The sequence below is a fragment of the Phalacrocorax aristotelis genome, chromosome Z (assembly GCF_949628215.1).
Source record: "Phalacrocorax aristotelis chromosome Z, bGulAri2.1, whole genome shotgun sequence".
Taxonomy (NCBI): domain Eukaryota; kingdom Metazoa; phylum Chordata; class Aves; order Suliformes; family Phalacrocoracidae; genus Phalacrocorax; species Phalacrocorax aristotelis.
This window is the reverse complement of record NC_134311.1, coordinates 66,433,618-66,451,118: the sequence shown is the minus strand read 5'-3', so window position 1 is coordinate 66,451,118 and position 17,501 is coordinate 66,433,618. Positions and strand designations below refer to the sequence as shown.

Here is a 17,501-nt window from a genome sequence, read left to right as displayed (position 1 = left end):
ACTTGATTGAAAAACAAGTAATTACAAAAATGAGTGTGATAATTATGTTTGAGATTGACCCAACGCAGACGTCAGTGAGAAGAGAGAACACAGAGAATCAGCTCTTCGCTGAGTTTCGAGCTTCATTATTTCTGTTTATTAAATCCCTCTACCTTCAGCCAAGACCATGAGGTTTTTGCGTGTGCTGAGCTGTGACATGCTGGTGTCACAAGCTAAGCTTTTACTGTTCCTAATGGCAGAACAGATCATCATGAAAAATGGTGAAAATAGATGAAACCTGAGATTTTTAATCTTTATTGTTTTGCAAATACATAGGACTTTGATGCTTAGTTTGCAGAGCTTACAGTACAACTACATCTTCTATAATATTTCATTTTTTTGCTTTTTCAGGGACAAAAGTCAATAAAATATAAAGTGAAGTTAAGTCCAGTGTGATAATATAGTAGAATCACCATCTTCTTCAGGACAAAGAGTATCGGCTGTCCTTGTCTTGCGAAGTGCTGTCAAGCAGGGGATGATCTCAGTGATGTACCAATAATCCTTCATGCCTACCATCAACCACCAAAGAGGAACAAGAAGCTCTCATCCCTGTAACACCGATCATCGCAACTACTGCTCAGATCATACCTTACCTATGAACCACACCTGTGTCCACAGAGAGGAAATACTTAGGAGTGCTTTAATTTCTAATCCAACTTTACAGATGAATTAAAAAAGTGGAGTCACAGCTTGCTGCAATTAGCTTGTGCGGATACATGACGTTTTCAGAACAATACCAATATTCTACCACAATATATTGTCCCCAGGATAAAAAACTTCAAGTGTGACATACAGATACTTGCACCACTGTTTTATATGAGAGAGCCTGTTCTCCTTTCATCCCCAGTTTTCAGCACCATATTGACTTTTGCTCTCTTGCATCAACACTGATACAAACAAAAGAAGACACAGAACTTGTATCCAGCACGTCTGACAGTCTTCAAGTACTCTTCCACACTCTTGATCAAGTGAGATCTCCAAGTTGAAGAGAAAAAATAACCTGTTGCACAGACCTTAGCTGGTTATTCCTCACAACATCCCTGTGAGGTAGGAAGAAAAATATCCCCTTTTTCAGCAACATGAGACAAGGCAGAGAGCACAGATGACATTCCACAAGGCAGTAAGTGAAGAACTGGAAAAGCTGAAACTCAGGAGTTCTTGGCTCCCAATTCTTTGCCTCAGAAACCAAGGTGCTGAACTCCCAGACATTATCAGGTCATTAGTTTTTTTACAGCCATATACTAATGACAACAATGGCTTCTGTGCGTATGCCAGCAAAGCATAGTTCTATGGCAGGAGCAGCATACACCTGATGCTGCCCTCAGACACTTCTGTACTTTATGTATGTCAATAAATGTTTGCTGTAATTAACTAATCAGTCCTATAACTAACGTAGCATAGGTAATTGCAACAGATCAACATTTTATTCATAGATTTAAGACTTTCCCAGCTATTTAAATACACATTTTCTTCTCTGGATAAGTTAATAGTAACTCCCTTCCCCTGTAAAATAGTTTTTATACTCCTCCCCTAAAACCAGCATCCACTCCGTGTACTCTCTCTGAGAGCTTTGAGCGATGATGAACAAGACACCTTCAGGGATCACACCTATCCCCTCAGAGTAGCTCTTCACCCATCCTTTGCCCTGAAGGCAAAGACAGGCACTTTTTGCTGTGTACAGCACCACAAGGGTCAGAATTGCCACTGAAGTGTCTTTATGGATTGGGGAAGAGGCCTCTGGGCTACCCTATCCAAACCCAAAACTTCTTTTATATTGGGCTAAAATAGAGTCAACTTTTGTTTTATAGAGATTCCTAATCTGCAACATCTCCGTGAGCAGAACTTCATCCCACCTCTACAGCAATAGAAATGGCCAAACTTCAAGAAAGTAATTTGTCTGGAATAAGTGAATAACATAGGGAACACACCTAAACAGAGAAAACAGGTGAAAACTAAAGCTAGGTAAAAGCTAACTAATTTGTGGTAATCCTGGGCTAAGATATTCTGGAGCACTTTGATCAATGTAGTTTCAAGTCTTGCATGCAAATGACCTATCAACCACATCACTTGTATATGTTTAATCATGAAATTAGCACTAGTCTTTGTACAACACATTTCTTTCCCTTGGGCTCAGCATCAGGTCTTGCCTACACGTTCAGGCTATAAAATGGCCTAGCACCCACAAGTTCAAGTCATACAACTTTGTATTATGGGAGTACTTCTGTACTAACATAAAGGTGCTTACAAAGGCATTTTGTTTATTCCTTTGTGGGAAGAAGGATAACCTATTCTGGTATTGACAAGAGATTATCAAAGAATTGTTTAGAGTAAGGGCAACTAAGCAAAATAATCTCTCTAATCAAAACAGTTTTACTGCTATAAAACCCATGTGTGGATCAAGACAATTTTTATACCTGTCCCAAGAAAGAGATGCATTTCTTATTTTTGAATGGAAAAATGCAGTACAGAGGCTAGTACAGGAGCTGAATAGTGTAGGATTTTCCTAACTGGTTCGCTAGAAATGTGTTACATTCCTTCCATAGTACACACTGACTATAGTGAATAGCTCTTCCATCTAGTATTAGAATGCCCTTCCGTACTATATCGCAACACTGCTTATCACATGTATGATAGGTGTGCAAATATATATTTGTGCATCTACATTTTATGGGTTTTTCAGCCACTTAATCTGCTCCAGTCCTGCTGTGAAACATTATGTCAGAAATTATTTTATCTGAAGTGTTTTACGTGTTCCTATTTATATGAATGACAGAAACCATTATACATGCAGAAAACTCTGTATTTTAGTAAATGCAGACTTCCAGTCAATTAATGCTCTGTGTAATAAAGACATATTGTGCTGATTTGGGATGTGAGATCCAATGCTGTAATATTACCTATTTGCAAAAACAACAGTCATTTTGTAATTAATAACAGTGAAAGGAAGTTCTTTATCGAATAGCAGAACCAGTGCAAGAGAATGACTTTTCATTTTGATTGTCTCATGGCATTCATTCTAGTTATCATGAGTTTGGGTTCCAAACCCTTTAGGTTTTGCCAATGCCTTGATCAGCAAGTGGTGCAAACTTACTGCTTTTACCCTTAACCAACCTTATTCCCTTCAAAAGAACCTTCCAAGTGCCCACAACATTGTCTTCTCCTGTTTCTCTGTGTTACACTGGAAGGATGGAGTTCACTCCAGATACAATCTTCATTTGCCTTTGAATCGGGGCTGGGAATAAGGATTATATCTGGAGAATAAGACTGGTTCACACAGGACATTTGCGCAGCTACTAGTTGCCTGCATGGGGATGGAGACTTTTTAATCTTTCTCCTTCATACTAGCCCCATTCTAGTTTGTATGATTTAAACACAAGGGGTCAGAGTTGGATTTTGGGAGATGTAGGGTTCTTAATGCCAACAGACACACACTGTGGAAACCAGACATATTCAGGCATAAGGACTCAGTTATTTCCAGCAGTATAAACAGTTTTGTCACAGACTCATTAAAAGCTTCAGGAAAAGCTAAGTCCATATTTCTGATGTCTCTTTCTAGCTGTGTACATTAGCTATAGTCTGCTCCAGAAAAAAACCCCACACCTCAGGAGAATGGACATGGTAAGTGCTGTAGTTCCAGAGCCAGGGAGTGACTTTTAAGTTTAATGATATCAGGAAAAGCAGAGGCAACCACAAGTTTTGCATGGTCATTTTCTGAATCTGTGCAAAAAATGTAGTATTTGGCAGAAAGAATACAAGGCATTTTTTGGGCAATGTTCATTAACATTTTAGTATAATATTATTCAAATTTAGGGAATAAATTCACCCTGACATTAAAATTGGTAATGTTAGGAAAGTGAAATAAAATTCAGGCTCATAGTCACAGCCTGAGTTTAACTATCTGGAAACTACCTACAAAGCTCTTTAAAAAAAAAAAAAAAAAAAAAAAGAGTAAATTTGCAAAACAGCCATCAATTTCTCTTCACTGAGCTCCCATTTGGAAACAAGCCTCCTGGCAAGTTAAGCCCAGTCTGTATTTCATGTTTAAATCTGCCTCATTGGTATTAGTTTTGGCGAAACCTAGCAAAAAGGAGGGAAAAAACACAACAGTTGGCATACAGATACAGCAGTACAACCCACCATTCACTTCCATCTCTATCAACTATGTGCCACTGAAGACTAGAGACACTGTATTTATTTAAACTGATTTATCTGCAGTATTTCAGAGATAAACACTCCCACAACTAAATTTTCTGATGCAGGAATACAAGATATGTGTGGTGCTAGTATCCCGCATGTAAACTTCATTTCTTTTGAGCTGGATTATTGATCTGAGAATGCAAGCAGATTAAACTTGGACAGCTGAACATGTACTTGGCCCTGCAAACTGCATGGTCATCTTGGATGGCTTTCAATGCCCACAGAAGGGACAGCTGAAATCAGGTGAAGCAGCTCCTCAATTATACAGCATACAGGACGGTGGATGAACATATCTCAAAAATAGGCCATGGCTTAGTTAATGCTCTGGCCCGTAAATGGTCATAGTTTGCATACAGTGGGGCTGCACTTGCCATGAACAGCAATAGCAGACATAGCTGCAGATGGGCAACAGCTTCAGCCATCGCCTTCTAAGCCACTTGCATTCACGCATCAATACACTGAATGGTGCAGAGGCAACAAAACAGATTATATTCAATATATGATTGAATCATCACTTCAGTATTAAAACAAGCATGACAAGGAATCTTAAACTATTATTTCCCTTCTTTGCTCAATAGCCAAGTTAATTTTGCTTTTCCTCCCCACCTACCAGCAGACAGGATGCTGTCTGTCAATGCTGGGTCTGTGCAGGAGTAGTCAACTGAGGTTTGGAGCATGTGTATTAGCAGGGGATATACAATCAAATGCAGACCTATATTATACACATATTGTACCCACAGTATATGTATACATTTGATTTCATTGCTTGATGAAAAATTCAATACTTCTAATTTTACCTATTTTTTTAAAAATTGCCTTTTTCCATTCACATTCATTTGATTTGTTTGATGATATAGTTTAATACTTCTAATTTAACCTTTTCTTTTTAAACTTGCCTTTTTCCCTTCACATTCATTTTTGTGTGAGGACACACTTATGTATTCTATTGTTTTAATTCCATACACTCATAAAAATCAATTGCTGATATTGTAAGATATCCAGCAGACCAAAAATAAGCCACAGTAAGCCTATAGAGGAAATTAGATGAGGAAAGAAGGTGTAAATGGGAACAATACAGAGACTTTGAAGACTAGCAACAGTTAACATTTGCCTGAACCCCAACTTTCGCAGGCTGAACCTTGACAAAAGCCCTCTACAGAATATCCAAGCCTCTTCAAATATCTCCTGTCCCCAGCTCTATTTAAACAGGTGCCCCAAAATGGAGATCAAAAGTAACTCAGGTGATCTTATTTGCTCAGGATGAAAAACAGCTCCACAGATAATCTGGCTCCTAGTTAATTAACGTGTCCCACTGAAACATCACATACTGCATTCCTTCTGCCTCCTTATCCCATCTTTTTCACTTAACAGTACTGAACAAGCTAACTCATGAAGGAATGATATATAAGGGCCTTTCCAAGCATTAAGGACTCTTTCTTTTAGAGGTACAGGGCTGTATTTCCTATACCAATTAGATTTCTACATTATCCTTCCTCCAGCCACTATATATAATCATTTATAACCTTTTGAGAATAGCCACCAAAGAAAACTGAGCTCATGAAGAATGTGTTTACTTTATCAAATGCTAATGAAATGTTTTCAGTGGATGGAAACTGTTCATTGATTTTTCAAAGTTGTGTGTGAACTAGGATAATAAATAGATGTAATAGGTGAAGTGTAGAACAGCTGGAGAAATGCTGAGTGCACCAGCATTCCTGAACTAGTTCCAGAAATCTTTCAACATTTCTGACTCCAAGTACCTGTGTGCCTTATTTAATTTGGGCCTATTTCTGCCTCACCCAGGGACGGTTCCATTGAAGTAGAGGCAAAACCTGGAAGCACCATTAAAATCTGTATTCTGCAAATAATGACAAAAGACAATTACTGGAGGAGATATTGTTTTTCTCCTGTCGTAGATTTTGGTGCCATCAAAACCTTGAGTGTTTTACATTTGAATGAACATATTTTGTTAAATGTAATGTCTGCACATCTGATGCTAACAGCTGTCATTTGTGTGTACCACTATCTGCTTCAGAAAGGGTCTGATCCCATGAGTGCTGAAGTGCCACAATGCCTACTGAAGATAACAGACGTGGTGAGAGCCCAGCTCTGCTCAGAACTGGACCCAAATACAACTGTTTGCTCTAAATAAATGTGATTAAATAAGCAGAAAAATGCAAATGTAACAAAAATGATGGTTTGTGCTTGGAAAATAAAGAGTAATCAAGTCTGAAATGCAGAAAGCCCCCTGAGTCCACTGCTTTAAATCCCAGTAGAGTCAGTCAATTCAGTATCACCCCGTGCTAACAGCACAGCATTTGGTAAGAGCTGAACATGTTTAATGAAGACTATTTTACAGTACACAGCCGCAGAGTTGCTACTTTCTTACAGTACCTTCTAAGCAACACATTCTTAACATTATTTCACTTACAGGAAGAACAGCTTATCTTGGAACCTTCAAAACACTTTGCTAATGCTGAACAGGTGTAGTGTTCAACATAGGTGTACTGGGAGCAGTCTGCCTGGGCAGTCTGTACGCAGCCTCTGAACTGGTACGAGGACATGCGGCCTCAGGGACTCCCTGCAATTTGAGCTTGTTGACTCTCCAATTTCCAACACCAAACTACCTTTTCCAGCTACACAAACAGCCCTATGCTTATTTCATTGTGTTTCTTTATAGCAAGCAGTTTATAACAACCACTGTTATCGTATTTGTTAACATAATAAAAGCTGCATATCCCTTATTAATTCCTAAATTATTTGAAGCTGCAGGTAAAATCAAACCACAATTCCAACATCAACTTTTGTACAAAAACCTGTTCCTAACGTCACTTCTGCAGTGGGGAAGATTGATCAGGAATAAACACAACATCCATTCAAAAACGGACTCAATCCTGCAACAGCTCATTTCCTCAAAGGAGAATGTACCTCCAGGAAATAAAAACTGTATCCTCTATTATTTTGTACTCACTGGCTTGAACTTGGACAGTCAATTTCTTTTTAAACATACACTAGTCAATTGCTATTCAACCATGTAATGTTTCCTTGGCAGATGCTTTTCCAAAACTCCATGTTATCTTTGAAGAACATCTTGTAAAACTGAGCTTTTACATTAAGCAAATAAAAAAAAAAAAAGGGGGGGGGCATGGGGAATTTTTTACCTAGGCAGACTTATCCTGATTATTTTTATAATGAAATACATCTGCAGAAGTATAGTTCTCAGTCTCTTCTCTCATGGTCTCATCAATGATATAAACCACCACAAGCCCGAACAGATCACGTGCCAAGGTGATCCATATGCTAGGCTACAGCAAATCTGATTTAACCACACAAGATAAGCCAACACTTTTTCTTCACACCACAGTAAAATCAAGAGTGAACTGTTTATTTTTTATATGATGCCAGTCTATAATGAAGATTGTTGATTCTGAATCATGTTTTCTTTGACATTTTGTTGTTGTAAATGTCCTTTAGGAGATGTTTTTCCAAGTCAGTAAGCAGGCTGTGAAAATGTTGCGGAACACCCAAATGTGTCTCAAAGAAAGCCAGAAAGGCTATAAAGTTCTCCTCTCCAAAAAGGAATAGTCTGCACTGGCAGAGATAGTTGCATACAAAGGTACAGCCATCCCTTAAAATCTCACTTGTAATGAACCCAAAGGGATGTTTGTTTTAGTGCAGAACGTTCACTGAAAAAAGCTGCTAGAAAAGGGTCAGCTCCTCATTTTCCACCCATTATTTCTGCTTCAAACTAGCAAAACGTATGATCCAAAAATGCTTTTACTGTAGCAATACAATATCACTAAAGCTCCTGTCACCAATATAAACAAGAACAAGATGTCTCATTCAGTGAACATAAATAATCACAAGCACAACTGTTACTCCTGCAAGGAAGCCTGAGGCAGAGTCTTGAAATGTGGAAAAAAGGACTGAGGGTGCTGCTTTCTGAACAAATGCCTCTGAACTTCAAAACTAAGCAGAGGAGCTGTAGGTGTTTTCTGTATAAGAAAATCGGGCCATCAAGGATCCAATATTATGCAACAGTGGCCCAGTCTTGCTGTCACAGATGTCAACGGAAGTTTCAATAAGAATTTCAATGACAGGGGGACTCAGTCAATGTGGCGTGGAAACATTATTTAGAGGAGGGGAAAAAAACCAAACCAAACCAAACCAAACCAAACAAAACACAAACAAAAAAAAAAGGAAGAGCTAGTGCTCTGCCACGCCACAGCTTTAATAAACAAATCACTGTGGATGGATCATGCTTGCCTTCTGCAGCCCTACAGAGGTCTCAGTCATTTTTGGAACTATCAGTCAGTAGGTAACACTGACCTCTGCGCATTCCTTGGTAGAGGTACACGCTTTGCAAGCAAGCACTGCTTTGCCAGCATTTATGCAAGCCACATGCCTTCAACATAAATATATGAAAATGCATAAACCAAGCAGCATCTACATTTTTCATGCCCACAGCATCTTTAGTGCAGCTCATGATTTCATGCATGACTACAGCAGCTGTACAGAGCAGACTGCGCTGGAATTTGCCTTCAGGAGAACTAGGAAATGGTGCCTGTGAAGTGTCCCTTCCTGATCCCAGTGAGACAAATCCCAGGGACCCAGACAGTGGGTTGTTGGAATACCTCTCACAGCTGCTAACTTCAGGCTATCCTAAAGATTCAAAATTTATACCACTGCTTTGTAACATTTACGGGAAAGCACTAAGGGACAGTGGGTCATGCTATCTTTTCTTTGGTCCTAATAGTTTGTTCTTTCATATCCACCATGCTGCTGCAAAACTTAATCTCATAGCCCATCATTTTAAGCTGATCACTTCTTTCTCTGAATTCTCTGGTTGCTTCTGCTTTCATTGCCTTGAGCACAAGCTATTGGACTTTACTTTGGGTAACACATGCTCAATTAAATAGAGATATATATTGGTCACCTGAACCAAAAAGACACCGCTCCTTCCAAACAAGCATGTTTGAAGCATGTAAGGACTGTATCTGGCAAGAAAATTCCTTTCCTACAGTTTCAGTGTATTTAAATGCTTACTAAACATGGCACCTTCAAATTCGTCATGAAGTTAATCCCCAAATTAAATATGCAAGAACAAAACAAAGTGACTGACTGCAATAGATACAAACCTACCAGGTCGTTTTTATGTTTTTAATTTTGGATGCTAGTTGTTTGACAGGCTGATCAGCCAAAGAAACAGAAGACCTGACATTATTGCTATTTTAAAAAATTTATCATTTTTTCCTAAATCACAGTCAGAAGCTGAATGAATATTTTTTTTTTGCACACAGAATTGCTGAATATCGAAGGTTGCTCCCACTTTAAATTAAAAAATAATAACAACTTTCATAAAATGTTACATGGAAAATTAATAATGGAGCAAAGTGATTTTGTAGCAGTTTAATGCACACTGCAGTTGCAGGTCATTTGTCTCCAACCAAACAATTTTTCTCAGATGAACAAATGTATTTTCAGAAGTGAACAGCTCTTTACTTAAAATACTTAAAACTCCACAAGAAAAAACATACACTATCATATTTAGTTCTCAGAAATGGACCCTATGGATGCAGGAAATGAATGAAATTCCACAGGCTTATTGCTCAGAAGTTTTACTTACTGCCAGTAGTATGCTCAAAGCCTTAATAACAAACTCTTTCATGTACTAACTGCTCTGCAATCTTTCAGTTATGTGCCCTAGCCCTGTATGAAACTCTGCCAAGAGGAAGAGTATTGCACTTCATCACCAAATATTCCCCAACTATTTTTACAGCACAGTTTGTATACTGTCATTCTCACTGTTCTCATCAAATGAGGGCTGACCTGCCCCAAAAGACTTCACAACACAGAAGAAAAATTTTCGTAATGTTCATGTAGGAGAAGACCACGAAGAAACTATATGTTATCAACCACACATACGCAGTAAGTTACAATCTAGTGTGGTACACTTCCCTTTAATAAGCCAGTTTTGTCTTAGTATTAAGTGAGACTTAAGAATGAATGTGAAGGTAAAAAGGCAGCGGCTTTCTGGATTAATGCAGAGCATACGTTTCATTCATACAAGACAATGGGAGAGAAAAAGCAAAGATACCAACAGTACAGCATTTAATTGATTGGCACTAGTAACACAGAGCGGAGAAGACTCAACCCCACCTAAAGATAGCATGAAAACTTAGCAGCAAAGAGTTAGTTTACCTAATTTATACTGTGTAAAACTAAATATTCATCTACATCTCAGATATGAATCAGCTTCCCTCTTCGAAGCATCATAAAAGTTCCCTTTCCACAGTGCCCTTTTACCCTTAGTCATTCCTCCATCTCTTCGGTTTTTCCTAGTTTCTAATGCTTCCAATATAATCATACTAGATTTGTCCTAAATAATCTTATTTTCATTGTAAATCCCACAGGTAATCTACCCAGCCCTCACCTATAAGGATGAAACCTACTGCCTCTGCAAGTCCTCATGTGGTGAGTGTTTGTAGAGAATATTTGTTCTGACACCAGAATAACTATATTTGTTTGTGAAATGACTTACTGTGAAGTCGCAGCCAGTACTTTTCTTGATATCATCCACTGTCAGTCCTTCCCAGATTTCCACAAGGGTCAATCCCTTCTTCTTGTCCACATCAAACACAGCCTGTCAGGTTCAGATAGCACACAATTAATTTTTTATTATCAAAGCAGAAAATGTAAGTAGTAATATTGTAAAATTCCACCACAAAATGGTGTGCTGAAGTAGGTAGTCTTCCCTCAGTAACAGATGATGCTGTTATCAATTAGGTTCACTTTACACTTTTCTGACTGACCAATAAAGATTTCTGCTACATTTATTTGTACCCAAAAGAATCTAAAATATGAGCTGAATACGTTAGTTTTGTGGGAAAAATGTGCAACTGTTCTTCATTGCATAAAATGAGGACTATGCCTCCTGCTCCAATCTGGTGAGAATTGGGAGGTCCAAAGGAAAGGGATGAGATGTTCTTTGCTGCAAGACAATGCTCACAAGAGATCATGAAGGAAAACAGGAAAACACAATGTCTCCCTCACTCTTCTATTTCATTTTAAGGCCAGTACAGAGGTACCGAGCGGTTGAACACCTTTGTCAGACTAAAAACTTCTCTAACAGCTATTGTACACCCAGTGCAAATTTTAGTATTTTCAGAAACTAGCAGTGAAAGACAAGATTTGTTGTACTTTTAATAGAAAGACTGGGAGGAAGTGGCTGAAGGAGTAAAGGCTGTTCTTCCTTACATCTTCATACAATATGCTTTCCACTTTCAAGGCTCACAAGCACATAAAATAAAAACACCTGTAAAACAATGTGCACTTTAATGGTGCCTACCAGAGGGAGATACACAGGTTGCAAGCTAGTTGCCAGGGTAACCATAAGGTCTATAGTAATTTTCCTTAATAAAAAAAGTCATTAGCAAAAGACCAGTGAAGACTGAACTTGAAATGAAAGTAAAGTCATAGGCTCATCACAGAAGTGTACTGAAGTTCAGTTGTCCTCTGGGCACATGAGACTGATTTATGGGACCGTAAAATGGTAGCAAAATGATAGCTCCTCTAAGTCTCAAACGAGAAGCTGGGCATAAGGAACATACATACTGGGAAGCTAGTGTGGAAACAAAATTTGTTGTACATTTGCATCATCTCCTAATAAAGCAACCAGATCTGACAAGTGGTGACTCTTAGAGAAATTTCTGCTTTTGTTTATTTTCTATCAGTCCTTGTTCACTCTCATGTTTTTGTACCTTACATTTGTATGCGGTCAGTTAGTAGAAGACTGGAAAAACTTCCACATTTTCATCTATTTTCCCTTACTTTGTGGACAAAAAAACCCCTTAAATTACAGTACCAATATACCACCAGGAGAAAGCAAAATTCTACATCAGCACCTTTGATGCATTCTACTTAGTATGATAGACGGCCCACAGAGGAACTACTCTAAGCCCTTAAAAATGTGAACACTGATAATGAAAGGAGTATGATTACAGCAAAAACCTTAAGTGACTTATCCTTTGCTGAAAAGATCCACTAATGTACTCAGAGCAGCAGCAGTATCAGATGCTCACATGTACCTGCACTGGAGAGTAAATTGCTTCACAAATGGAATCAAGTAAGGACAAAAGAATTAAAGCCCTGCTACAGCTACAGTTTGTGTTTCTCTGGAAAAGTCTGTAGTATACACAAAGGAAGATGCCAATTGTCTGACATGGGTGCTACACAGTTGTTGCTCTGATGGAAAAAAAAAGAGCTGTGTTTACATCTGTATTTGAGGATTTGGATCTTGCATGGCAAATTTTCAGGAATACTTTGGTCAAAATAAGTACTTACACACTTTGTATACTTCTCATGCATAGCATTTTTGTTCTGAAGGTCTCTAAGAGTATGGTTCAGTATGCTAGATTCAATGGCAAAAACTTCAAAAGGGAAAATACGATCCCCAGACATCTGGACTGAACTCCAAGGGAATCTTTGCCCTTCATTGGCAACAGATACTGAACATATTCTTCATTTTTACTATGCTTTTCTACTTTTACTGAGTGTCCTTTCTTAGGGAGAGAAGAGGGAAGTATTGACAAGGATTCAAGAAAAGTACTTTACCTTCTCTGTAATGATGCGGTTTACACATTGTTTCCCAGTAAGTGGTAAACTGCATTTTTCCAAGATTTTATGGACATTGCCCTGTGTTTAACAATATACAGACAAACATTAATTTTCAACACAACACAACTTACTCAGAATTCAAATATGTACATGAAAATCACAGCTGTAGTCATTCAGTGTTATTGAAACATTCACTGTTCTCAGAACCCTCTTTCAATTCACTTCTATGGCAGATTACATCTCTGGCAATGTGGAACAGTTACTACTTAAATCCCAGATACAGGGAGATGATTAATAAGAATCTCACTGTACCACTGACTGGGCTCCTGAGTTTGGAAGTTCTGCATACTTCTGTTTAATAATTTGTCTTTCCTGCTGCACAGTGAGGATAAGAGATACATTGGACCACACTGATGACACATAAAGGACAAAAACTAGGGAAAGGCATTGTGGGCATGACATTTCTCTGTCTTAATATTTTATCACAAACAATATGTATAGCATCAGTCATAGAGGGAGGCACTTCCAATGCCCAGGGCTCAAGTGCATAGTCATGCTCTGAAAATAGTAAATCCAGCTTCTATACCCACACTGAATTCCTGTTCCCTCCATCTCTCCAGGAAAGCCCAAAAGCAGACCAAGAGATGAGTAAATACCCTCATCTTCCAGTGCTACAAAGAAGTTACATTATCTCTGTTTTAGACAGAACAAATTAGGATGCAAATATAGTAGAATGTATTTATAGAAAATAAGATTTACTTTAAGGCACTTCCTTTTCTGGGGCATCAAACACCAGCTATTCTAAATCCTGGAAAAAAGATTAACTAATGAGAAGACATGAAGCTTGGCAGGTAAGGTTTGGGTGATGAATTTTTTTTTTGTTTTCCCTTCTCTTCCCCCTCCTACCTTCTTTTCTTCTTCAATTTTTTAATAGAGTTCACAAATGGCTTTAGATCCTGCTAAATGAATGTAGGCTTCACGAGCTCTGAATGGATATAAAAGAGGTGGATCACTACATTTTTAGTCAGTATTTGTAGGCGTTTGGAGGTAGCATTAAGTGCACATTTCTCCTATTATCACATGCTTTTACTTTTTCACTAATTATAAATTTTCAGTTACATATTTCAAAACTCTCAGACTATTGCATGTCTCATTTAACCATCTGAACTCAATACTTTTTAAGTTTACAATCATCAGTTTGCCTTAAGGCTTCATATAAACTCAGGAATGACCTCTCAGCCAGTTTGACTCCCAACAAAATCAGCAATCCATTTGCTCTTGAATTTATCTTGTGCTATGAAGAACTATTTCTTAATTCTAATTCTAATTGTACTGGCAAGATCTACATCTGGTATCAAGGCAACTACTCTGATGAAACTCACTCACTCTTAATGAAAATAATGACTTGCAACAGTGTTACTTTCAACTGATCTATTTGTATTTTGTCCATCTTGAGGACCTTCCCGTGCCTTTTGCCTAAGAGCCAAGATTAATCTGTGCTATTTGTAATACCTTCAGTAACATATCAGGTATATTTCTCAGCAATATGAAACCAAGTGTCTCTTCTTGGTATCCAATTGAAATGGAAATGCATGGACTTTCAGAGGTGACCACCTGAATGGCTCCTCTGACCCTGAGAACTGATAAATTCCTGCCTCTTAACTCTTGAGCTGAAGATTATTTTATTACCAGTTAGCATTAAAGGCAACTTTTGGAAGACATCCATTGAGGGCACTATCAGAATAGGAATCTAAATGGAACTGCACGAGTGTTTATCGTCTGAGTTTATATGGGATTTCTTCAGATAAAGGAAAAGACTATTGTGTACATACAAAAAACAATAAGGTGCTTCAGACTGCTTTAAGTAAAAAATTCTGCTGTAGAAGTACAAAAGTATCCTTAATCTTCCGGAACACATTAAAATCGAAACTATTCACAATTATAGTTTTAAATTCAGTGCTCCATGTTTCAGTCACATCCAAATCAAGTGATTAGAACTAGCTTCCATTCTCTTTTCCTGAATGGTGTAGACAACTCATTTCACAACATGGAACAATTACCAGCCATCACTTTACTATGTTTTGCAAAACATGTCAACGATGGTATGGGGGTAAGAACTTGACTTTTATTTCCCTTAAGCAGTATTTAGCAGACTTGGTACAGATGCACAGTGACTGTTTAGAGATTAAATAACAACCTTACATTCTATTTTTTTTCTTCATGGTTATGAAAAAAATGTAATTTAGCAAAAAATACATTAATACCATAACAAATTAGACTTAAGGTCCATTTGCCAAGTATCTCACAGCAAAAATTGAGCCACCCTTCCACAGATATGCCCTCCTGTTTCCTGACATGCTGTGATGCATAGATTTCCTGAGCTAGAGAGACTGCTTCTGGGCAATGCTATTTAATTGTCACTGATGAACTTAACCTCATAAAACAGTTTAGCCCCTTTCATATAGGCTTAATTCTTTGAGCTCCTGCATCATCCTGCTGATCATCCACAACTTCATTAGCTGGCTGTGAAAAATGTTTCTTCTTGATTTAAATATGCTGGTTGCTAATTTCATTTGGCTACCCCTACTTCTTTTATAAGGCAATGACTAGCCATTCTGCATCTACCTTCTTCATGCCCTTATTGTTTTGTGTAGTTCTGCATTACCCTTCCTCAATAGCTCTTCTTAAGCTGAAGAGTCTTCTCCAAAACTCACTTCATGTTCTGTCATCTGTCTTCTGTACCTTTTGGTTTTCATTACATGTAAAAATTTAAGTAATTAAAAATGTAAATAATTCAGGGCGGAACGTATTTAGTTTTATATGTAATATACTACATATCAGAGTTTTAAAAGAGGACAATTTTTTGAGTATTTGAGTGTTAAGACAGATACTAGTTCCACCCTCATGATTAAGTAAGTTATATTTTGCCTGCACTGCAAGCACTCAGCCAATTGCTGAGGAGAATGCACTTTTAAACTCTTAGAAAACTTTTTAATGTTTAATAAGCCACTGTTCTTATACAAAAAAAAACTTGAAAAGCATAATAAGATCTTTCACAAGATCACAAATCAGACAAAACTGCAAGAACTACCTATTGCAGTTAACTCTTGAACATGTCCACTGAAGGTACTGCATACATCCCATAACCTTCCACTGTATTTCCATCCATCAAATCTTGACCGCTGTTTATTTACAGAAGACTTTGGCATCTAATGATAGATTTGTTATTATTTAATTGGAGATTAAGATGACAAAAATGTCCCTATAATAAAAAGCCAGCAAACACAACAGACTGCCACAGTACATGCAGACATTCCTTTCACTCAGTAGCACACTGGGCTTGAAGCTGGATGAAGGATCGCTTCTCTGCTGCATAGATATAGGTGCAATACATTTGTGAGAAAATCTTTGGTGTAAAGAATTAAAAAGCCATGAATATCAAATTGGCTCCATAAGAAGCAGTCACCCCAATAAAAGGCTTCTGACCTTCAGAACTGGTCGCACAGGTGCTGTATTTGCTTGTGTATAATAATAATAAAAAAAAAAAAAAAAAAGAGAAGCACCTGAAAACTGTACACCAGCTTTTGACCTCCAAACATTAGATTTCCATATTTCATCACCTTTACTTTTGAGCAAGCAGGAAGTAGTATGAAGACCCCAAAAAGAGGCTAGGTAAGAGGAAAGAATGCCAATATCCTCCATTTTAAAATAAGAAAAAAATGGAAGATCATGCACACAGTTCAGTTTTGTAGTGTTTTCTCACAAAAGCAGAGGAAATAATTTATGAAAGCCTATAACTGGCTTTCCAGAAGTACACTCCAGACATCCCACGTATGTAAGAGCCCAAGTTATAAATGCATATGCCAAAATGCCAAAAGTCTATGAACTATTGTAACAGTGAACCTATCTGTGCTTCCACCTTTGTCATGTTTCAGTACTCCTACTGACAAAAGAACAACATGCAACTTCCAAACGCTGTACTGAGAAAAGATTTCAGTAATACTACTTCTAATGTGGACTCTGAGCCTTAAGCAAATTCCACAGCAACTAGAAATTTAGCATAAATATTTATTCAGATCACATTAATACCTGAAGTATGTGTCTGAGCAAATGGATAATCACATATCCAGTTTTTGGGAGGCTGTGATAGGAAAGCAAGTCATATAGGTGCATTTGCTTTTTACTTTTGTTTACTTATTTACACATAGGCAGGTGAAAACTATTGGCTCAGACTCAGCCCTGTTAGTGAAAATGTGCCCCCTGAAATCACAACTTAATATAAAATGTGAAACTACTGTATTTGTCAACATTTTTTAAAGTGAAAATTCATTCTTCAAATCACATTTTAAAAACAGACAACTGTTAATATATTTAGCTTTCATATTTACATATTTACTATAGTTTACCACGCAAATTCCTTACATTTTCCCTTATGCATTCTGATAGGGATATTATCTTGAACAATACACAACTTAATGCAGACATATAACAAATTTGGAATTACAGGAATGCAAAAATTAAATAAAAAGTTATTTTTTAAACATTCAATGCAGTTCCCTGAAAATAGAGATTTCTGTACTTCAGCACATTTTTCTCATAGTTTGGACAGTCCCATTTTAGAAGTTTCAAATGACAAGTTTCCTACAACC

At 37.6% G+C, this 17,501-nt stretch overlaps 1 protein-coding gene across 1 annotated transcript in view; it reads right to left on the bottom strand.

Annotated features, from left to right (window-relative positions):
- Positions 1 to 3,971: 3,971 nt before the first annotated feature.
- The window catches only part of OXCT1 (3-oxoacid CoA-transferase 1), a 79,962-nt gene continuing 66,432 nt past the window's right edge, over positions 3,972 to 17,501 (bottom strand). Inside the window, exons 15-17 of the mRNA XM_075079378.1 lie at positions 12,850 to 12,930; positions 10,778 to 10,879; positions 3,972 to 4,116 (exon numbers count right to left, since the gene is read on the bottom strand). Of these exons, the coding sequence (XP_074935479.1) occupies positions 4,081 to 4,116; positions 10,778 to 10,879; positions 12,850 to 12,930 (219 nt within the window). The 3' untranslated portion in view covers positions 3,972 to 4,080. The remainder of the gene's footprint in view (positions 4,117 to 10,777; positions 10,880 to 12,849; positions 12,931 to 17,501) is intronic.